The 24,912-nt window shown below is 37.3% G+C and overlaps 1 protein-coding gene across 5 annotated transcripts in view; it reads left to right on the plus strand.

Annotated features, from left to right (window-relative positions):
• The window catches only part of zfpm2a (zinc finger protein, FOG family member 2a), a 174,835-nt gene that overhangs the window by 129,625 nt on the left and 20,298 nt on the right, over positions 1–24,912 (plus strand). The window contains exon 2 of one of the 5 annotated variants that reach the window (XM_077214719.1): positions 12,202–12,238. The exons of the other annotated variants lie outside the window; for them this stretch is intronic. Coding sequence (XP_077070834.1) covers positions 12,217–12,238 — 22 coding nt within the window. The 5' untranslated portion in view covers positions 12,202–12,216. The remainder of the gene's footprint in view (positions 1–12,201; positions 12,239–24,912) is intronic. 5 annotated transcript variants of the gene reach the window in all.

The following is a 24,912-nucleotide window of genomic DNA, read 5'->3' on the forward strand; positions in this document are numbered from 1 at the left end:
TCAAATCTTACTGACCCCAAACTTTTGAATGGTCGTGTAAATTAAAAACAAACTGCTATTGTGTTTGTTGTTAATATCATTTGGTTTGCTTAAGTAAATTATAAAAAACAAAAATTAAGGTAATTATGCTTTATAAAGCCCCTTGATCACTTGAAAAGTATTATTTATTATTTAAAAGCTATTGCTATCATTAGTAAATGGATTGGCAAGATACAGTACATCTGGTCATGTGATATCAATGGTGACGCTCATGAGGAAGTGACCCGTTCATGTACTGTAGATGCTTTTTCCTAGACGGCTGATACTTTTCGTTTAAACAAAAATGCTACTTTTTTTGTGTGAAACTTTTTTAATTAGCACTAAAAATGATTATGTACCTTTAACTGTGAGCTAGAGGAGATTTCTACAACTTTCACAGGTCCTGTAAATGCATTCTGTGAATAAGTGTTTTCTAGGAAATAATTGAATTGAGTGTTTGACGTCTGCGCTCTGGGTGCTTTACTACTGAACTGGTTCTGAGCTGAAGTCTCTCAGATTATCCTGTGAATTGCTCTACCTGTGAAGTCTCCGCTTCGCCGATGGCTCTTCTGCATGAATTATTCAGATAGGCAGAGTCCTCACAAAATGCTCGTGAAGGAAGTGAATTCTGCTCACTGGTAAACAGATTTCAGCGATTTTCTGCTCCGAATCCCTTCTGAGTTGAGTTGTGCCTCTGTGCCAGTGACGGATAATTACATCACATCTCTTTTTCCTCTCCAGACCCGTTCAAACTTTCTCCTGAACCCACTGCAACCGCTCCACCACTCCGTCTGCATCCAGAATCACCAGTCAGGGGCGATCTGAAAAGGGGGGGAGACATATTATAAACCTTATAAATGTGGCTGATGAATATTGAATAGGCCAGTAGTCAGTAGTGGCTAGTTTGCTGAAGGACTGGTAAGTGGGTGTGAGTCACGGTAATGGTATTACCGCTTACATCTAGTCTCCAGCAATATCAGTGGTGTGAGGGGGAAAAAGTCCCTTTATATGACCAGCTGAATTCTTTCTTTCTTTCTTTCTTTCTTTCTTTCTTTCTTTCTTTCTTTCTTTCTTTCCTTACAATTAATGATTATTAAATATTTATTACAATTATATAGTCATTAATCAAATAAATACACATTTACACGTCAGTATTTACTTATTTATTACAATTTATTAAAAATAAATAAATGCAATTAATTTATAATAAATAGTTATTAAATTGATTGATCGATTTATTAATTAAAAAATGGAAAGTGCATTTTGATAAATATTTACTACAGTACAATTTATTTATAGTAAATATTTATCAAATTTCCAATAATATAAATTAAATACATATTTACACTTACATATGTATTGATTGATTACAATTATTTATTAAAAATAAATAAATGCAATTAATCTATAATAAATATTTATTAAATTGATTGATTGATTTATTAATAAAAATGGATAATGGATATGGCATTTTGATAAATATTTACTACAATACAATTTATTTATTGTAAATATTTATCAAATTTCCAATAATATAAATTAAATACATATTTACTGACCAATATTGATTTATTTATAATAAATATGTATTACATTTATTGATTTATTTATTAACAAAAAATATATTAAATACATATGTACACATCAATATTTATTTATTACAAATATGTATTAAAAATTAATACATTTCAATTAATTTAGAATAAAAAATTATTAAATTGATTGATTGATTTATTTATTTATTGATTTCTTATAGAAATGGAAATGGCATTTTGATAAATATTTACTACAAGAAGATTTATTTATTTCTTATAGAAATGGAAATGGCATTTTGATAAATATTTACTACAATAATATTTATCTATAGTAAATATTTTTTTAATTTCCAAAATATAAATAAAATCCATATTTACACCTTTTTATTTATTTATGTATTTATTTATAATAATTAAATACATTTTGATAAGTCAATATTTATTTAATTTATATTATTGGACACTACGGGATGCAAAATAAATATGACATATTTCTGGCATTGGTAACTGAAAATGTTTCCTTTTGCATGATCATGCATCAACTGTGTCGTTATAAAGTCCAAGATGATGTCCATATCGGCTAGCACAATTAAAAACAACTTATTGCACCTTTAAACATAACATAAACCTTAAACCTGCTGTGAGACGTTGTGGTTCAGTCAGTGCAGCTGATGCATGTGTGTGTGTAGTGTGTTGTGGGCTGCAGTCTGACCTTCACCGAGGCAGTATTTGGAGGGCACATCTCAAACCGCTGACCCGTACTGGGCCGCACTAGAGAGGAAACACAACAGACATGAAGGAGTGGCGTTTGGCTGGAGCCCAACCACGGGAGAACACCCGACCCGCTCACAGCATGGGCACGTGTGTGTGTGTGTGTGTGTCATAAAACACCTACTGCTGCAATACAGGGGGTTCAGAGCATCTCCAGCCTTCCAGGGCAAATAGGAGGAAAGGACACACACACACAAAACTGATAAGAATGAGACGCACTGGTCCAAACTAAGGCCGGAATGTTTCTCACTTATTTACATGACATGCCTAAGAGAAGTTTCATTTAAATATTATTAATCTTCATGTCCATGTGTTTCTCACGAATTTCCTTATGAGCAGACACTGGCTCTGAGAATCAGTAGATGCAAACATCTCAATTTTGCTTGCCTCCATTGACGTATGAATGTGATTTTTCTCTGACTTTGGTGTCTTGGCAAATCAGAACACACTTTGAGTGTTCTGAGAATACTCAGTGTGAGTATACTGCTCATGTGAGAATACTGCTGTTCATGTGAGAATACTGCTGTTTTCTCAGGAGACACATTTGAGATAATGAGATTTGGGGATTTTTTTTAAAGATTTTGGGATCATGGCCAATACAAGCATAGTTTGAGAAACTGTTGAGATCATTAGAGGAAACATTAAGTCTACGAAAAACAATTGACAGATCTCATTTGGGATTATTCTTTCACAAAATATACTTTATGATAATTATTTTTGGCAAGATGCAAAGACAGATGGATATTAGAGAGGCAGATGTTATGTAATCAAATAGCAATTAATCATTTTAATCCATTTCTGTTCAATTTCAATTTCTTTCTTTCATCAGTTTGAAAACTATTTTTTTATAAAACATACTGGTTTCATTCATTCATTCATTCATCAGAGGCTTAATTTCAAAGCATTCGAAAAAGCCACTATTGAGCCGTTCATTTGCTCAATAATGTTTCAACTGGAGTACATAGGCTGGTATTATTGTTCTCTCCCTCCAGATTAAAGCTAAAACAAGCATTTCCCACATGTCATAGCATTTGATAATATTTGCTTCCAATCGTCAGAGGACTCGCACTACTCCTATTAGTGAACATTAGCCGTTTAAAGCTGTTTACACACTGCAATCAAGGCCATTGGCCGCCTTTACCACTTTACAGATAAATAAAGCACAAAGTTTGTTTTCCTACTTTGTCTTTGAGCTCCTTCTCAGCAGAGGAGAGGCCAAAACCCCAAAGATGGAGGCAGCAAACACTCCTGTAACGCAGCTTTGTCATCACGCTTGAAGAATTTCTGTATAATGTACTGTAATGTGGAATTCAGCAGGGACCAGTTTAATTGAGTTTTACACAAACCAGTTGGGAGCGGCGCTGGAAGCTAGGTGATGTTGAGGTTCTTAATCTGTCTCTCCGTAGAGGGTTGTTGACGAAGTGGTTCTTTCTCTTTGTGCGGGGAAAAAAGAGGAAGCCTAGGAAATGATACATCCGTGGATAAAACCAATTGGCAACCCTCAAAGGGAACGAGGTTGATAAGACAAATCCAGCACTTGTAGAGAAATAAAAGAATCCAACTGTTCATTAAAGGCAGAAACAAAACGGGCGATTGAGAAGGCAGGCCGGCTGGTCGAAAGAGGAGAGAGAGAGAGAGAGAGAAGCAGGCAAAAAGAGATGGCTCCTATCAGAGGAAAGGATTGGAAAATAATCAAGGATTTGTGAGCTGAATAATAACCAGACAAATACTGTTTTTTTTTTTTTGGGTTCCGGCTTTCGCAAAATTAGGAAGGATGGACCACAATTATCTGACGCAGGACGCCTTTTAGCTGCACTTCCTCCTAATTATGAAAGATAGCTCAAATCTAGAGCTTCAGATGTTTCATAAAAGCACTTGGAGATTCAAACTTGGCTGCCAAGACTTCAATGTGCCCATAGGACGGAAAAATCACAAAGGAGATCTCTTTAATATCTCAATTGTTTCCTCTAGAGAGCGAAGAGATTAAATGGAGGGCGAGTGGAGACTTCAGCAACATCACGTTTCCTCCAGAGTCTCAGATGAGATTTACAATGTCTCGTAATCAACACATTAAATGATGTTTTATTAACAAAGTTCGGGAGGAGCTGATTATATGTAAGTGTGAACTCGTGAAACATAATTGAGTGATACATTGATATTTGGTTATGGTCTTTCTCTGCATCTTGCTGTAAATAACTAGCCTAAGTTATCTTGTAGGGGGGGGGGGGTCCTAAATGAGACAGTGATGAGACTGAATGGAGAGCAGATGGAGACTTCTTCAAAATCCAGATGTTTCCCCTGAGAAAAAGACTCTCACTTGCGTCTCCTATAGAGTTTCTAATAAGGTCAACAATCATTCAAATGATATTTAGATATTTGAGTATATCTTGTAAAGAAAAAGACCACATAATATATTTTTATTATCTAAATAGTTTTCCTAGACATGCGATAAAATTGAATGGAGAGCAGATGGAGACTTCTTCAAAGTTCAGATGTTTGTCCTAAAAATAAGATCTCGGTAATCTCAAGTGTCTCATCTAAAGTTTCTAAATAGGTCAACAATATCATCGAAATGATAAATTGGCATTTGAGTATATTGTAGGAAAGAAAAGTCCCAAATGAGATCTTTTTAATTAGTCAGTTGTTGCTCCTACAATGAAATGAGATTACATGGAGACTTTTAAAGGTTTCTACTGAAGAAAAAACATTGATCTCACACAAGTCTTTAGGCATCTCAATAATGTCTCAAACTGATTTGCTAAGATACTAACATCTGCAGTCAAACGTCAGAAACCTTGCTAATTTCTCATCAAATTCTCAGGAGACCAGACTCAAAACCCATGCCATCTACATGAATTGTATTGCTCTGTACTCTTACTGAATGTCAACTATTGTCTTATTTATTTTCTTTTTTTAAGGGATTTTAGGAGAAACATCTGTGACATTGCATAAATGAGATGATCATCATGTCTCCTCTTCTATTGAAGTGAAACCTCTGAGCAACTTCATTTTCCAGTGGCTATTAACATGACACATGTGAATCTAAAAAGCAATTTTAAAACATTTGGAGCGTGTGCAGAATAAGTAAATGAGTGAGGATGTGTGACCGCGGTACTTCAACTGACCATAGCTGTGTAATGAGAGACCGTCCGGCTAACGGTGATATAAACGCACACACACACACACACACACACACACACACAGATAGAGGGCTCAGGAAAGGCAGGGGCCATAATCAGAACTTGTGTGATCTGCATGCTTCGACATTCCATGGCTGTTTCGTGTGAAATAAAGCCATTCATCAACACATCAATAAAAATATAGAGCAGATTATTATTGCGTTGGCCGCCCCGTACAGCTTCAGTCATAAATAATGGCCTGCCCGCCACTGCTTATATTAATTAGAGGTAGAATGCAGATAATGCGAAGGCTCTTTTATTGTGGCGAGCTGAATCAATTTTACAGTGTAATTCAGACTCGCACAAGGTCAGGCAAAGTTGTTGCGACAAGATGTGTCCCTTGTAAAACACGCTTTTTCTGATCAGCCCTTGCACTCTGCAGTGAGGACAGATACAGAGATCGAACACCACCACTTCATGATGCACTCAATACTTTTGCATTGATAGTTGACTGGAGTCAGGCATGCTTTCATGTTTATGTGTATCTGGTGGGTCATGAGTGACCGAAAAATGGCTCACAGGTCGGACAGCAGGGAAAAACTTATAGCTACGCCATCACAGGAATAAATTACATTATTAAAAAAAAAAAATCTAATTCATTTATAATAATATTTTACAGTATAACTTTTTTACCCCAATTTAGTGAGCATAAGAAGATACTTCTTGAAAAACATAAAAGATATTACAAACCCCAGTTTTTAATGGCAGTGTATGTCATATTTATAATAATAATTTAATATTTTATATTAAAATATGAATATAATATAATAAATGATGTAATATTTTATGTTTCCTTGTGCCTAATAATTGACAGTATACTTCATCTTCTTATAGTCTTTTTAGCAATAGGCCAGAGGTTTAGAGAGCAAAGCGATGTGCTGAATCTTAATTTAAGCTGGATTTAACATGCTCAACCTCTGCTCACACTGTTCGCTCTCTCTCTCTCTCCACTAAAGTCATCAGATTAGATGACAATAGCACTATTCTACCACTCTGGAATACCTTCATAACTCCCCAGTTACTTCTGGGAATAGGTTTAACATGGTTTTGAGTGGTTCAGGTGACAAATTCCAAAATACTTTTTTCTTTTGAGGAATTCAAAATTCAGCACATCTGTTTGCTCTCTAAACCTCTCGCCTATTGCTAAAAAGACTATAAGAAGATGAAGACGTATACTATATATTTACCATTCATTTTTTTTTAAAGTCTTTGTTAAAGAGTTATAAATGAAGCCACGAGGTGAATCACAACACTACAAACTTTGAATTGAAGCAAAAAAAGGATCTGAGAATGTGACAAAAAGACAAAGGTACACTTAATGACTTAAAAGATTTAATGGCTTTAGTGAGGGAAAGAACTACAAGCTTTGCGAAAAGCATATTTTAACGTTTATTGCAAAATATGCATAGATATACAAATATGTAAGTATTTCGAGAGAATAGCGAGATCGACTCGATTATGTCATTCGCAGTACTTCTTGGGAGTGGGCGGAGCTAAAGAGCTGTTTTTGCACTTAAAGGTTTGGTTCAGGATTTTGGACATCGGACCTCATTTCCAAGTTAGCCTGGGTGTTATTTATCAGTGGAGACAGTTTAAAAAAAATTTCATCCAGTCCTTCCAGTTGCATAGTCCGCCGGTGCTAGGCTAGCGCGAGTCAACGGTATCTGCTAGTCTGCCATTAAAAACAGTTTTACCCACTCCACAGTACACCCAAAGCAAATAAATTATAACGCCAGACTATCGATGTAAATGTCTGTTGAGAGAATAATGTTTGAAATGTAGTTTTTCACCAGGAATTCAGTTGTTAAACACGATTATTTTAAAAAATAGGCTAAAATAATGCGGGCTAAGGGCTTAAACAGAAGCAAATACCACAGATTAACAACCTTGTAGCTCACAGTAAGGCTGTCTTTAAAGGCTTATAAGTTATTGTTCAAAATCAATTTCCCTATGAAGAAAATGAACAGAGTTTTTACTTCCGGAACCCGAGTGTTTCCCTCTATAGTGACGTTCAGCACTAATTTTCTATAGTCCTTTTGAAGGCCACCTGTAGAGATTCCTCTTTCTGCAGTAGCTGGGCTGAAATTATGCCATTCTCTGTCCGTGAATATCACACTGACCTGCTGTTTGCTGTGAATATCTCCATCTCTCTCTCTCACTTCCTCTCTGCCCGCTGATCCGAGCGCTGACTCCTGTTAAATCTTGATTATGGATTCTGTGACATTGTAAATGACGGGTGGATCGGGTGGGATGTCTGGGATTAATCGGCGGGCACGGATGCAGATTCTGTCAGTAGACTCCATCTCGAGCAGAGAGGCTTCATTTCCACTCGGCCGCCCCCGTTGTGCATGCAAAGCAGATTTAGTGATAGGTAATCCATGTAAGGTTTTTAGCACAGCTTTTCAGAGGATTTGGAGAAAAAATATGCACATGTTTTAAAGGAAGAGTTCACTCAACAATCAACATTCTGTCATTATTTGCTTGTGTTGTTCTGATCCCATATGCTGGTATTTTTTAAGGTGGATCACAAAAAAAAGATTTTTAAGAATAGCACTATGAACAGCAGTATATAGACAGTTATATGGGTTATACAGACTACTTATATGGTGCATTGTCATTAAGTGCAAAAAAATTGCTTAAAGATGCTTAAAGTTTTCTCTTGATGTGTTCCACTGAAAAAATAACATCTAATAACAGGCTTGGAACAACATAAAAGAAAATAACTATGAATAACAGTTGTGACCATCACAGGCTCCAGAAATTACCAATAAAATCCTCTAAAGTATAAAGTACTTATGTGCTGCATTAAGAGTCTTTGTAAGTCATAAAATGGCTTTGCATGAGGAAATTGGATGTTATTGACTGTAAAACTATCAGATCTTAAATCTTATTGTCCATTTTACATATTTGAATTGGTGTGGTTGCGAGGCCAAGCCTATCAATGTTTTTTGTGTGTTCAATGCTATGAATCTTGAGATTCATCAATATGTCATTTGTGTATTTGAACAAAGGTGAATGTGAAGAGCATTTAAGAGCTTCAGCTGGGGGAATTAACCTATATTTAAGTCTGTTTATCAGATAAACTGATCGAATGGCTTTAGAAATCGTATATAGCAAATAGGTTATATGGACTGCTTTTATAGTTCTTTTATGGTGCTGTTTCACCGTTAAGCACAAAAAATGCCTGATCTTTTGGCCTATTTATAGGCCTATTCTAAATCCATGATTGGTTGGCGTTAAGTAAAGCAATGAGTGTTTGCACATGTGAGGAGTTCGTGTGAGGCACTGATGAATTAGTGTGGCATTTTGATAGGTTGTGTTTAAAAAAGATACTTCCTGTTAGATTTTTTTGTGTTGCATAGAGAATTGTGTGTTGTAGTTTGCATGGCAACTATAAGTGCCTCAAAATGTTTCAAATGGAAGGAAAAGCCATCTTATTCTTTCCTCCACCTTCTCTTTCCGCCTTCAGAAGCGCCTCCAGCAGTCTCCATCTCGATCCCAGAGGACCTGAACTTTGCTAGAATATTCCTGAATATCACATTCTTCCCTCCCCCTCTGCCTTGAAAAAGTTTGTAGCACCTGTCACCTGTCAAGCGTCCGGTTATTTTCTGTCGGTTTTATACTGCTCTTTCATATTATGGCTCATTAAAGCGCAACGCGGTCCACGACCGTATTTACATAGCCCTGGCGGGAGAGTTTTAATTTGCACTGGTACTGAGCATGACCGTAACTGAGGAGTGTAGTGCCACAAAATGACTTTTCTCACTTGACATCCCCCTTAGAAAACACCGAGCTGGGCTTAATTGCTTGAACAGGGCCACAAAAGATGGAGACGGAGCCTCTCGCCGGGGGACCTGGGGGCCGATGCCCGACTCCTCATTGGTCCTGGGCATTCTAGTGAGATATTATTTTACAGCATGTGACCATCCCATTAACCCTTTCAAAATGTCTGACATTCACTTTGGCTGCGTCTTTATTTTATTTTCACTTGGATTCATGGTTTTCTGACCCAGCGGTTTTCATTTCATGATTTTTTTGTTTGATTTGAAACGCAAGATGTTCTAATATTAATGTATGTTTTGTGTCTTGGACATAAAAATTACATCATGACAGATGAACATTCTCGTTTAAGTATCAACTTTGTCTTAGTTGTTTCTCATAAAATTCCATAGGAGGAATGAAAAAATAAAAAGAACTCAAAAGTAGTTAGGAGAAATTTCTCTTTTGATTTTTCTTTCCTAAGGAATTACATTGTGGAAAAGACAATTGTTAAGCAGATGCTGTTTCATAGCTCATTTTCAGAGTTCTCAGTCATTTCCTTTTTAAGTATCAACTTGGTCTCAGATAATTTATTTTTCTCCTATTCCTTAGGAGTAATAAAATAAAAACAAATGATACATTTGTTGGCATACAGTACAGTAAGAATCGAATGAATTTGATGAGAAATGTTTGAGTTCATTTTGAGATCTCTGACGTTTGATTGCAGACTTTGGTATCTTGGCAAATCTGAGCAAAGTTTGAGACATTGAGATCTCTTCTGAAACATCAGAGAAGTGATATGAATCTGTTTTAAGAGAAACATCTAAGAAGCAAGAGACTTTAAGTCTCAGTTAATGCATTTTCATCAGACTGCTGTATAGGAGAAACAATTGTATATTTTGAGTATTTTTCTTTACAATGGGATTACATCTTGACAAAACTATTTTATGGAGATAAAAGTCTTTCTCTTTCTCCTTTTCTCTCCTTTGTTCACTGAGGTAGTCAGTTCCTAGATCAGCAGTAGTTTGAGGTGCTGAGCAAAATATTTCACACACACACACACACACAGAGAGAGAGAGAGAGAGAGAGAGAGAGAGAGAGAGAGCTCTGAAATCAATCACCACCAATGGGGTTTGGCTCTGATCTTGCTCATCAGCCACAGACACACCAAACCACTCAGTACCATCAGTACCATCACTGCCACGCTCAGAATGCGCTGTGGTTTCTTGGAAAGCATATTGTATCATTTCACCATCTGTCCTGGTGGAGGAGATGGCCGAGCCTGTTTACCGTCTGCTGCTTTCAGCGCACGCAAATCTGGAGTGTTCTTTCTGTACGGGATCAGCGTGGATTGGATCTCGGTGGAACCTACAGGGGTCGCCGCAGAGCACAAATATCAGGGCTGGTGGAATAAATGTCTTAACAGGCGATAGTAATCATTTTATATTATACTATTGGTCTTTTTGTGCTTTGGTGCATGTTATTTCAAAATCAAATGTGCAAATGTGTCATGTTTGCGAACTGCATTTAATGTTGACTAATATTAGTCATCATTTTTCTTGCCTTTCAATTTTACTGAGTTCCAACTCTTCTCAAGTGATGGTATCACATGGAAAATCCAAGGTATTGACACTCATTACTATGCCATGGCATTAAGATTGTGGCGACGTCTGGTTCCTCCGTGTGGCCGCTGGCTGCGCGTTCGGATGCTCTTTGGCTGATGGAATAATACGGAGCAGATTGGTGGAGATCTGCAAGCCGTGTTGTTTGATCTTTCCTCTTCACGCCACGTTTGCTGGCACTCACCGTCTCAGCCTCACCGCATGGCGCAAGCGGCACTGGCGTGGCCTCAACCTGCCTGCCAGCTTTCTTCCCCCTCTCTCTCTCTCCATGCCAAACTTATTCCCTCATGGCTGTTCCTTACACATTCTGCACCCCTTTTTACAAGAGCTAAACTAGTGCAATCACATGACGAATAGTTCAATATACATATGAATGGCCCATACACTCATTTTTCTGATGGACACAAAAGAATTCTAGTAGCGTTACATTCAATTCATCTGCTCGATGCCAAACCAGACCTCTCATATTCAATGCAGAAAGGCTGTCGTTCATGAATCGTGATGGCTGGACTAGAGATTCTCCAGAGAGTTCAGATTGTGTGGCAATATGAGAAACCTCAAATGGTGTCTTAAGTATCCTTATATTTTTCATTTTTAGTGTATTCTCTCTTATTCTAGAGCGTCATCCTGTCATTATTTAGTCACAAATTAAAAGTTTTAAAGGAATAGTTCACTTAGAAAATCAAATGACCTTCTTTCTTCTGTGGAACATGCAATGAGAAATTTTAAATAATGTATTAGTTGTTTTTTCTATGCAATTGCAATGAATTCAGACTGGATCTTTCAGGCTTTAAAAGGGATCCAACTGCACCCGAAGCATCATTAAATGGACCTTATGACTTGTGCGCTATATTATAGTCTATATTATACTTATATTATACATAAGTCACATAAAAGCTTTGTGTGACAAACAGACCATATGTAAGTCACTATTCTTCACTAATAATCAGTGAGCTGTTAACCATTGTGACCACTGAGTCAGTGAGTTAAACTCAAGAACTGGACCGGTCTGATTCTTGAATGAATCTTTCAGGTTTTGTGAATGTAATCGTATAATTTATTAAAACGGTCCATTCTGAATGATTTGTTCACAAATCAGACATTTTTAACTTTCCCATAAATTTGCTAGGATGGAAGACATGATTTTTGATGAACAACCCGCAATATAGTACACAAATTTTTTGGACTAGTTTTATAATGCTTCTTTTTGTCATTTTGGAGATTTGCCGCTAAAGTCCTCATTCACTCTCTTTATATTAAAAATAATTGATATGTTCTTAAAAATATTCTTAAAACTTCACATTTTGTGTTTCACAGAAGCAAGAAAGTCATATGGGTTTGGAACAACTTGAGGGTGAGTAAATGATGACAGAATTTTCATTATGTGACTATCCCTTTAACAAAACTAAGGTAAAACGTCTCATAGGTCTGTGTTCGATTGCTCCAAAAAACTGTCCTTTCACTGTTATGCTTTGTTTTTTTCTTTCCTTTTTGTCACGATGTGTGGGAAAACCTGCGGCTAATTTAGTAATAATAGTGTTTCATGATGTGTAAGCCCAATTTGCACACTTTCTTTGCCATTTCCCCACTCTGCCGCGCTATCTCGCCACATCTGCCTTTTATCTCCTCCGCGTGAAGCACTTCATTTGAGGCTAATGGCATATGCCTGATCCTAATCTCTCCCATTCATTCCTCCACTGTGAGATGGAGATCTTCATTGGCAGGATAAGACAATACATTGAAAAAAGGGTTTCGTTAATGAGCCGTGCCGACTTCTTCTGTGCTTTTGAGGGTCAAAGGCAGACGGAGCTCGAGATTGTATCGAGGAAGCAGAAGAGATGGCAGCTTTGCGTGAGGGTCCGTAACAGTTTTTATTAAAGGGACAGAGGACATGGCTCATTTAAAGGAGATATTTGAAGATCAGAACCTCAGAAACATTGCTCTGCTTCTGTGACCGAAGTATAGTATTTGTCCGTAGTATTCTTTATTCCACATCACATGATCTGTGTTCCTCCAAATCTGTTTTTAAATGTTATGATTTTGAGGTCATTAATGTGTTAAAAAATGTTTGCATGTGGGTGAATTCTTACATTTTTCTGGGCTTCCTCGACTTCCAGCACTCTTGATAACTGCAAATGGATTGTACAGTAAGTTAGCATTGGCCTTTCAACACTTACAACCAGATGAGATGTTGCAGCAAACACCCAAAGGGACGTAAATAAAGTTGCACTCGACTCTTGATGTTCCATCACCTTCTTCACTGTGTGTCTGAGCTCAGAGAGTGGGTTCAGTTGTAATGTTTGAAACACTGGGTTAGTTTCTCAGCCTCCTGGGCAACATATGGAGGCCTCGGAGTTGTTGCTGTACGTCTCAACTGCTGCGGTACAAAGTGGCGCTCTAACTGCAGCCCTTGAGATCTCATTAGAGGCCTGATTCAGCGGCGTGGCTTTGGGAAGTTGCCGTGGGCTGCACAGTCTCGACCAAGACAGGATCTGTACCGCCTGCCAGATCATAAACAACATTTGCATATAATGTCAACGTTTGGCAATATCCTTTAGCAAAGGCACTATCTACCCTTTGACAGTTCCTCAACAACAACAACAACAAAAACATAAAGCTGAAAGGTAAACGATAGTGTTTAATATTCAGGTGAACGTCAACAACAGTATATTTGATATTTGGAATGGTCATCTTCCGTTTTTTTCCTGTTATAGAGAAGGAAAAACTCATTTCTGTTGTCTTTTAAAGCAATATGATAGCTTTGTATGAGGAAAATCTTTATTTGCTGAAAATCTTCCCTTCTGCTTCTGTCTCATTCAGTTCAAATATGGTGATGTGAGAACATCAAGGGCCAGATTTACTAAACAGGGCAAATTAGCGTGAGAGCACAATTCCAAAAAAAGCACAGAGGGGAGTGGAACGTTTTGCACGTGATCTACTGAAGAAGCGTACAATAAAGAACACAATCGCAATCTACCAAAAGCAGTGCAAATTAGCATCTATTTAAACCCTGGTTTTACGTCCCTTTGGGTGTTTGCTGCAACATCTCATCTGGTTGTGAGTGTTGAAAGGCACATGCTTTTTGGGGGCGTTGAATACTGTTAAAGGGATAGTTGACCCAAAAATGAAAATTCTGTCAGTAATTACTCACCCTCATGTTGTTCCAACCCTGTAAGACCCTGTATTTTTGGTTGAACTAACCCTTTAAATTGATGAGGGCAAACCTTAGTAAATCCCCTTGCATGATTAATTTAAAAACTTTCCTCCTGTAAATTTTGAGTCTGAAATGGAAACTCCTACAAATGCATATGCAATAAGGTCAGCAACAAAAATAACCCTGTCCACGGCCTTTTAAACTAATAATAATTTTTTACTGTGTGTCTTTAGTAAACCCTGACCTTTTTAAAATCCTTTTAAAAGCCAAAAGAGGGTTTTGCGCTGACACAAATCTGACCCCAAGGCTCAAACCTTGGTACAACTCGTTTTGACTCCCCATATTTGAATTCCGCTTTCAATACTTTGCAAGAATGCGAAGGTATTTGGTTTGTTTATCTTCAGCAATTGTTTCTCGTTCTCCCTCTTAAAAATGAAAGAAAAAATCTCTTTACTCAGTTAATTATCATGCTCACCCTTGGGTGACTCAAAGGCGCACGATTTCTCTCCAGATACTGCCTTTGCTTTAGAGGCGTCACTGTTGCGGAGCGCACCGCATATTAGCGCTGGAGTAATTAGGTGGCATTAGGTATTATTCACACCTATCCAACTGTATTAGAGCGTCGAGCTCTGCGTTAATGAGAGCGTCTAAGCCGCTGCTCCCATCGAGGACGCTCCGCCGTCCCCCCACCCTCGCCGCTGTATTTGTCATGCGGTGTAGTCTCACACAATCAGCATTCGGTTCCTCTATAATTGCGGCATGGAGCTCCACACATTGATAGGAGCTGAGAGAATAGTCGCCTTGACAGATGTTGTAGGTCTTTGGGGATAAATAAAGAAAAAACAGGCGTAACCTTTTTTTTACTTGAACTGTAAATCACTTTGTGCTGCTTCTTCTCTCCACCCTCCCTCTCGCACTCCGTTATAGATGGAAAATAAATAATGTGTGAAGGTGCGATGATTTGGGTGATATAGGGCGAGCTTTGAGAAGCGTATTACGGGGGTCTGACAGGCGAGGGGAGATAGGCTGGTGGTGTTAAGAGGCTGTGACATTATGTCTGCGGGGTTAAGGTGTCGGGCGTCAAAGCATCAGCTGCTATTACTGGATCAATACCTCTCAGTTTTGCACTTATCTCTGGGCTGATGGTGAGCAGCTTTACTGGATGCACACCAGGGACTGAGCGCCGACTTCCCTTCTGTATCTCTCTCTCTCTCTCTCTTTCTCATTAGATATAGCCGGTGAGACCTTGAGAAATTAGTATCAGTGTAGAGTTCAGAGTGAAGCATTCCTTGCCTCTGTGTGCACTTTAAGTGCAGTCGTCGTTTTTTTTTCGCTCATTCTGTGGGTTTTGTCGCAGACTTCTGTTTTCATGCTAGGAGAGTAGTGAAATGACAGTATAATGAAAATACTAGTGCAAAGGGGTGATTGGCTCTTTTAACTGAAAGGCGAGACTTTCATTCCTACAGTCGCAATTTTGAGAATTGCTATTTCTCCCATTCATAGTTCTCACTATACTCACTATTCTCATTATACAAAATATTATTATATATTTCACATATCCTTCCCAAACTCCCCCTCATATATATATGAGATAATAATTAATTATACAGAATACATATATATATATATATATATATATATATATATATATATATATATGTAACTCAGTCACTCCTACTAGCCACTTTGGCAGGTTGAATTTTAGATATAATACATACATTTTTCAATTGTAGTTTTTTAAAAAGGCATCTGAAATAATAAACTAAGTACAATGTAGTGTTGTCAAAAATATCGATTTTTCGACACATATCGATACTGAAATATCTGCAACGCTTCCAATACTCATTTTACGCAGAAGAGATACATGATACCAGCTGCTGTTTCTCATTCTCTCATCTCTCTGACAGAGGGTTGACACACAAACCCGCCTCCACTCACTCACTCACTCATTTCATTTTCTCTGTATGAAAATTGTTGGTGTTACATGGCTTGAATTTCGGTGTGGGATTGCATGTATTATCATAATTTTATTCATTCCTGCAGATTTTGTGCTAGCACTCGAAGTGCGTGCACAGAAAGCTGCATCTCAGTACTAAACTGAGTTCTTTTTCGCTGCTTATACAGTCAAATACACACAAAATACTGTCAAAATGCCGGTCTAGCCAAGTATTTACATAAACGCAGTCAGTTATGTTTTAAATGAACGTAAACAGTTTAAAAAAAAGCAGTGTAACAGATTAATGGATCCGTGTGTCAGGTCTTAAAGTGACAGTAGCCTAATATACCTGCTGCCAAATTATGAGATAATATTAAAAATATCTAAATGGCAGTTTTTCCCCATGGTATCGATGTCAAAATTGTGTCCAGTGAAAAGGCTGAGTGGCTGGTAACTTTGGAAAACCACTAACCACAATGGCTGGTGAGCAAAAAAGTGAATGTCAAGCCCTGTAAAATACTAAATATTTATATAATTTATTTTAAAAAGCAGCTATGGTGTAAATTTGAAGTTATGCAATACTTCCAAAAAGAGTTATCTGATTATTTAACATATTCCCCTCATCTGTGTTTATGATGTGTGACATTAGCAATGGCATCTTATAGGTAAACCAAATGTCCTCCTGAAGTGTCCTGGTTCATCAGCAGAGGAGAGAGTGATTTATTGTATTAGCATGAGGCCACAGAGAGAGCGTTCCGGTCACGGCTGTCCTTTGATTTTTTTATGTGGAGAAAAGTGTTGTCAGGAGTGGAAAAGAGGCAAAAGTGAGTGAGTTCCCCAATGGGGCGTTTGCCTACTTTCAAGTCTTTCATTAAACTTCAGAAGCCAGAGTTAATCCTTGCTACAGCATTCAACAAAAACTGTATTCAACAATTGAAAAGGAGGGGGGGGGGAAAGAAAATACGATGGGGGAAGGTGGAAAAAGAGAAAAGAAAATGCCCGATTGCTCCATATTCATATTCCTATGCAGCCGTTATCACTTAAAAGGCTTTCTAATTACAACAACAAGACAAAAACTCCTTGGATTCATTCCAGACCCGCTAAATGATAAAATAAGCTCTCACTCTCTCTGCCGCTTAATCTTCGTAAAGCACCTTGGAGCGTCATCTCCCAAATACATGCCACTGAATGTGGAAATGCCATTTGGAGATGCAGGTGTGACATTTGATAAGAAACTTCTGGATTAAATATGTTCAGCTAATGAGGAACCCAGCTACCATCAGGGCAAACTATTGGTCGGCCTGTATTTGTGCGGGCTGATAACATTCCACAACTCGATTATTAATAAACAGCCCTAGTCTCTCTCTCTCTCTCTCTCTCTCTCTCTCTCTCTCCCTTTCTCCCTTTCTCTCCTTCAGCTAGAGATGTTGTTTAAAAGTGCATGTTAATGCTACACTGAAACAAAACGTTGAAAGCAGAAATGAGTTCAGATCAGGGGCTCGGAGGGGTTTTTTCAGTGGTGGTGGTGGTGGCGGCAAGGCTTCGGGGCAAGCGTGTCGTCCGTTAAGCGCCTGGTGCATTGAGCCAGAAGTCCCCTGCCCAAGCTTGACATTTAGAGTGATTTGCAGCAGATTAAGGCCGCATTAGTGCCGTGGCCTGTCAAAGGGCCGTTAATGAGGTGTGGGGGGCGTCTGGACTCAAACCATGGTCCCGGATTCGGGGTTGACGCACTGATGCTCTGTAGTCGGTGGAACCGATCGATAAATTCAGGCCGCACGCATCACAGCGGGCCCGGAGAGTTTCTCGGAGGATAACTGGACTGCTGTGATGCCAAAGTCTCCGGCTCGTCTCATTGGAGAGTGTCCTTCTAAACCTGCTTAGCTCAGCCAGCCAGAGAAAGAGTCTGCGAATGACGGCAGTGTGTTACACGCACCATTGGCTGTCCACAAATATCCATATTTAAATTAAAATTAGAAGAACTAAATGTATTCCGAGTGCCGGATTTGGCAGGAGTTGGGGTGTCTTATAAGGCCAAGCGAACTCTACAAGACAAAAGCAACCCACCATTTGCATATTTCAAGACTTCAAGTTTGAAAGTTTTTTTGTTTAGATTAGATTAGAAGTTAGATTTTGTACAAGTCTAAAATTTATTGTAGCATCTGTGAAGCTTTTCTTGCAGACTAGTTTCACACCTCAAATGACCGTAAACTTACTAACAGCTCAAAGTCTTTTTTTTATTATTATAATTGTGATTGATGCCACATTTTTAACTTTTAATCAACATCACAATTGAATAATTTAACAATCTTTTAGAATATGTTTTTTGTAAGTGTATTTTATTAAATGTAGCTTGGGCATCATTTCCTTAAAGTAGATATTAAATAGTGAACAAATTATAGAAACCAGTCATCATCACTAGTTCATTGTAGATACTTCTGCAGTCTAAAAAAATATTTTTAAAAGTGCAAATACTCCAATGCATAACAATTCTATATTAGGGTTGCGACAGTATGATAATTTCACGGTTTGATAACCGTCTCAGAAAATATCATGATTTCACGGTATACAGTATTAAACAATAAATCATTATTATTATCATCAGTAAAAATGACCGTTAAATGAATGAAAACAGGTTATAGAATAAAAAATGCTTTATAACAAACTTGAAACTATTTGTTTGTTTTGTTTATTCTATTTTTAAAAATCAAAAACGTGTCTAATTAATTACATTTAATTAATGATTGATTCGATTAACAACTTATTTTTATCATTTATTAATTCTTTTAAGAATAAAAGATCTATGAAATGTTTTATTCAGAAAATAAAAGTTCCTCTTTTATGATTTAATACAAATATTATATAATAAATGGTGATAATCAATTGAATGCATAAAACTAATATTTTAAAATGCAATCAAATGAAAATGTAACAACTTAACTATTTGTTTTTTGGCGAAGTGCTGCACAACAGAGATTAAACATGAACAAAAAAATGTATTCAATAAATAATGTTTAAATTAATTGTATTATTGTTGTTGTTGTTATTGTGGGTGGAGCAAGTTGAGAGTCTAAGCAGTGGAAAGTGGAAAGAAGTTGCTTATGCGCAGGTGAGATTCTCCATCTGATATATACAGTGCCTAGCATACAGTAAGTGAACACACCCATGCTAAAGTTGACCAAAAAGAGGAATAAAAAAGCATCTTTTGGAAATTGATCTTAATGCCTCAATTTAAAAATGAGGAAAAATCCTACCTTTAAGAACACCAATTTTCTTTGTGAATGAATAATGTATCGTAAATAAATAAATGTTCTTCCTTGAAATACAGGTTGCATAAGTCAGGACACCCCATGTTAAATTCCCATAGAGGCAGCAGATTTTTATATATTAAAGGCCAGTTGTTTCATGGATCCAGGATACTATGCATCCTGATAAAGTTCCCTTGGCCTTTGGAACTAAAAAAGCCCCACATCATCACACACCCTTCACCATACCTAGAGATTTCATGGTGTTATTTCAGTTAGGCTAATAGCTGGTATGATTTGCATTGAGAAATTATCTTATGGAAAGTAATTATTCATTCACAAAGAAAATTTGTGTCCTTAAAGGTTGGATTTTTCCTCATTTTTTAAATTAAGGCATTAAGATCAATTTCAAAAAGATGATTTTTTATTCCTCTTTTTAGTCAACTTTAGCATGGGTGTGTTCACTCATGCTAGGCACTGTATTTATACCGTAGATAAGCAAATGTGCACAATATGATAATCGTACTTGTTCATACCATGATAAACCCGTATACCATTACAACCCTATTCTAATATTAATAAATAATATATTTATGAAAACTTTGTATAAAGATTGTTATTAAACAATAATACATAAAAAAACGTTAAAAAAATTGTCCACAAAAACCACAGCAGAAACAAAATGGCAAAATGTTGTTGGTTTTAGTTATAGTATGGCATAACATGTTGCAGGACATGTCAGCTTTCTAAGAGTATAATATGATTACTACCCATAAGTTTAGCAGTCATATCCCAGACATGGGTTTGAATATTCGGTATGAATATTCATTTTTAATATTCTCAAAAATGAATATTCTGTATGAAATGCATACATTAGCTTCAAAAATAAAAACACTGGCCATTTTGCATTGTTTTAGCATGTGCAAATGAAGGTTGCAGGTGTCATGCTGTCACTGAAGAAATGCTTTATGATGATAATGAGAAGTTGGGTTAATTTTCAGTCTCTGCCATCAAGCGTGAGAAGTTCACAGACCTGCTGTTCAACGCCGCCCAAACGGGGCCACCGCGCAGATAACGTACGGGTGATGATATCACGTGCCAGTGCCGGCGGTCAATTACAGAGACAATTGAAACCGTGAGCTAAATGAATCATTCAGACAGTGTGTGTGTGTGTGTGTGTGTGTGTGTGTGTGTGTGTGTGTGTGTGTGTGTCTGTGTGTGTGTGTGTGTGTGTGTGTGTGTGTGTGTGTGTGTGTGTGTGTGTGTGTGTGTGTGTGTGTGTGTGTGTGTGTGTGTGTTTAAAAGATAAACAAAAGAGCAATCTACTATCCACTGTCATTAAAGAGCCTGGGAGATTTATGTATTTGACCCTAGTCATATTTAAATGGCAGCATAAATAAAGTTCTTTTGAATTGTGGTTGGATGATGGCAGTGTATCTGCAAGACTTCACTACATGCTGGTGTTGCAGAAGCTACTTTACCACTGCTTGCCAAGGTATAAGCTACCCATGATTTTAAGTATGCAATTATACAATCTTTTAACAAAAAGCTAACAATGTTGAAGCTACTGTTGCATGAATATACAGTGTATGTACTTATCCCCCCTGCCCCCCCCCCCCCCCCCCCAATATGCAGTAGAAGAAGAAATAAGTTGATTGTTTGTGTAGCAAAAAAACTAAACTAAATGTATGACTGTACGGTAGTTAACTACTTTATATATTAGCATTAGTAATGCATATGTTTCATTATATAAATATAACTATATAGAAGTGTCACAGGCTGGTTGATTTTATTACAAAATACATAATGAATATGTAAAATATTTAAGGTGTAAATTGAAAACAATTTGTCAGCACCAGATTTCATGATGAAAATTAATAAACAAATAAATAAATAAATATATTTTTTGTGCAAAATATTATTATTATCATTATTATTAGTACAGTTATTATATTATTTATTTTATAGCAAACTATACAATAATATTCTAACATTGCCATAGCCATATATATAAATAATTGGGGAAAAAAGTTAATTTCAGTAAATCATCTGATCAAATGGATTCGCTATGAATCAGACAAGAACAAATTTGCAAATTAATCATAATACAATGTGAAGAATTTAACAATGTCATGACAAGCTGTTTGTCCAAAAATGTAGCTTGTTACTGGAAAAGTTACTCTGTTTTGAAAACAGTCAAGCTAATGTCATTCTACTTAAACATGTAGTTCAATTATAGTAGTATCACTATTTTAAGGCCCATTCACACCAAGAACGATAACTAAAGATAACGATAACTATATTAGCATCCACACCAGCCGACTATTTATTAGTTCTGTTTCTTCTAAGCGCATGCTGCAGTTTTGACGTCTGCCGTTTTAAATGCTCAAGCAGGATTCTGACTGACTGTCAATGTTTTTATCGCTCATCTGCTAATCGTTCTAAAAGTGATGCGTAAAAATATTGTTTCTCTTTGCTGTTATTGTGGTGTGGACTCTCCTATTCCTTTATATTTACAACTATTTTTAGAACTATATATTTACCGTTATAGTTATTATCCTTAGTGTGAACAGGCCTTAACTCCCCAACACTGATAGAAAATCCAGCTCATGATCAATGACGTTTGTGCAGACAGTGTGATGTGGGAAGTGAGGTAATGGACATCATAAAATTGAGTTGTACAAGGTGTGCTGCACATTTCATCGTTTTTTTTTTCTTTCCACTCCCGTTTTCTCTCCTCCTTTATGTGGAGGGAATAAAAGCCATGGGAAGAGACTTTCATCTCCGTAGGCCCAATGCGACAGCTAATCTTTCCCTCCTCTGCAACAACATTTCCACTCCAGTTCCTATCCTCTCCAGATGTATTTGCTCTCCGCACCTGCTTGTGTCCCGTTAAGATTTAAACGGCAAACACAGAATGCCCAAGATAACCTGCACGCAGGGGCTTTTGGAGACACTTTACTCCCTCAACATTATTTTAAAAGAGCAGATCTGAGCTCTCCGCCGCTCGAGAGAGACGCGATTATCTGTTGCGATCCCTCTGTAACGCACCGCGGCCATTCATCTCTCTCTCTCTCTCACACACACACACACACACTCACACACATGCAAAGGCCTGATCTGAATTTAAGGATTTTGGCAGGTGTGACTGTGGCGTCTGCGTTGTGACACTCTCATTCTGTCCTTCCTCTGATGAATTGCTCTCTGCTGTATGGAATCCTGCAAATCCTGCTCTTCGTCAAAGGCATTAGTGTTTATCACTGCAACCTTTTCAATGCAGCACATGCATGTCTGCTTTCTTCATTACGAGGTCTGTAAACATACTTGGGGTCTATGATTATTGACCCATCACCGATATTTAGTTTTTCTTATTTTCCTCAGCTCTTTCATAACTCAGGGGATATAAATGAATTCTCAGTTATGTGTGTCAGCCTTTATATCACTTTTTCTCCTAAAATTCCTTTGGAGAATCATTTATAGACACTAATGAAATAGTTTTTGACATATAAACAAAAGTGTAGAACTGTAAGATTAATGTAGGTAGCAGGATTCATTTTGAGAGAAATGTTTGAGTTTACATTGAGATTGGACTTTTGATTGTTAGTGTTAGCTCAATTTGGGACATTTGGTCTTTTTTCTCAGAATACAATACATCCTTGCTGAATAAAAAAAAGATTTCGAGATCTCTTCTGAAAATCTGAGTGCCATTAGTGGCACTAAATGGTATTGCAAAAATAGTCATTGTTTTTAAGCAGATTTCCTGCGTGTCATTGGTCAAACAAACTCATAGTCCCACCCTAAACTCACCCTATTGGTTGAGCCATGTTGCTAGTCGGGATGCTCAAACAAAAACAGCAATGTTTTGATAGTGTCACAGTGTTTACACTTTTCTTGGGGAATCAGTCTTCAAATTGCCTACTTATAGTTATTAAGCTGGCACAGGAGAAGAATTTTAACATCTTGTTAGTCTGGTATCGTATACAAATATATTTCATTTGACCTCTCTATGTAATGACCCTATTTCAGTCCCTCTTGGACCAGTAAATCTGGGCCCTCAGGACGGGACAGGCTCATGCGACGGGCTGATGTACCTGTATATTAAACACAGTAACTGTTTGTATTCTGCCTGTCAGGATTCTATTATGGAGCATGTGGCGCTCCTTGTTTTGATACAGTGGTAATTTAAAGAGCGTCTTAATTGACTTGATTTCTCCTGCCTGCACCGCAGTGAGCCTTGTTGCTTTATTAGGCCACACACAATGCGCCAAGTTCAATTTTACCATTCATAATGAATGCAGTCGTGCCATTCAAATGCAGCCATAAGCACACAGCAGATAAGAATTTAATTAAATGTAGATTAAAACCAAACAGGAAAACACACTCGCTGATAATTTTTTATCACATCCCCTGGTCATATTTTTTTTCTCCTCCTTCACACTTTCAACTTGTTCTTCCTTGGGCTACAGGACTCTCTCTCTCTCTCTCTCTCTCTCTCTCTTTGCGATGCTGCAAAAGCGAAGCACCTTGTGCATCTTGCTCTCGGTGCCCTGAGATTGAATGGAAATGCGAGACGGGGGACGGTCGCAGGTTTAATCAGCGGTGGGAAGGAGAAATGAGGGGCAGGAAGAGGAGGGGTGAATCACAAACTTAACATGAACCGAATTACATGCACAAACAAAATGTCATAGTGACACGACTGCGATTGGCTGGGGCAAATGCGACCTCAGCACCTGTATAAAGTGTGTTTTATAACCATATATAATATGAAATATTATATGATTTACACTGAAGCATTGCTACAAATTTTTGCATCATACATATTTTTGTCACTTTGGCATAAATTCTTCGCTCATGTTTTTACATTTACAGTGCCTGTAAAATTTAAAAGTTTTGTTTTCATTTTGGTCAACAATAATCGATAATTTAAAGCCTGACTAACTTTTTTTTGCAAAGTGTTTTGCTTAATGTCTTCTTCCTCTAAAATAATTTTATTTTACAGTCCTGTTCCGCATGTACATACTATGTACTTATTATAGCAATTACAATAACTGGGTTATAACTAGGTACTATCCCTGAACATATCCCTAAACCTAACCTTAACCCATGTAGTTACCTTATATTACCAGTACTGTCTTAGGTAACTACACTGTAAGTAAACATACTGTAAAATAAACTGTAACAAATAACGTTTGGTTTGATATTTCGTTATATAATGCAATGATTCAGCTGTTTTTAAGCAGGTCAGAATACATTTGGAGCCACTGTATATAAAGCAAATATTGACTTTAATAATATTTTTTTTTATTAATCGTTGTGTTTTGTGCTGCTAAAAAGAAGAAATCTGTATAAATATAATGAAAGGTTGAGTCTTGTGCAGAAGTGTTCACTGGACTAGCACGAGGAGTTTAGCAGATGTTTTGCGCTCATTAAAATGTTCCTGTATTCAGCATATCCTGAACCACAGAGTATATTTGCTTCTGAAAAAAAGCAGAGCGGTCCCCATCTGGCACATTTATCCCTGTAAATATTTTGGGGATATATTTGGGTTTGTTTTTGACACCTTTCCAAACTCTTTTGCCATTTTTGTGTCATTCCCTAAAAGTGTGCAGCAAAGTGAAAGCCTTTCAACGCATTTCGAGAAGTTTTAATGATTCCGTAGACATCAGCGGGAAGGATTTTCATTTTAAAACAGTCCC

The sequence above is a fragment of the Siphateles boraxobius genome, unplaced genomic scaffold, assembly GCF_051911475.1.
Source record: "Siphateles boraxobius isolate OS27281-9 unplaced genomic scaffold, OSU_SipBor_1 68, whole genome shotgun sequence".
Taxonomy (NCBI): domain Eukaryota; kingdom Metazoa; phylum Chordata; class Actinopteri; order Cypriniformes; family Leuciscidae; genus Siphateles; species Siphateles boraxobius.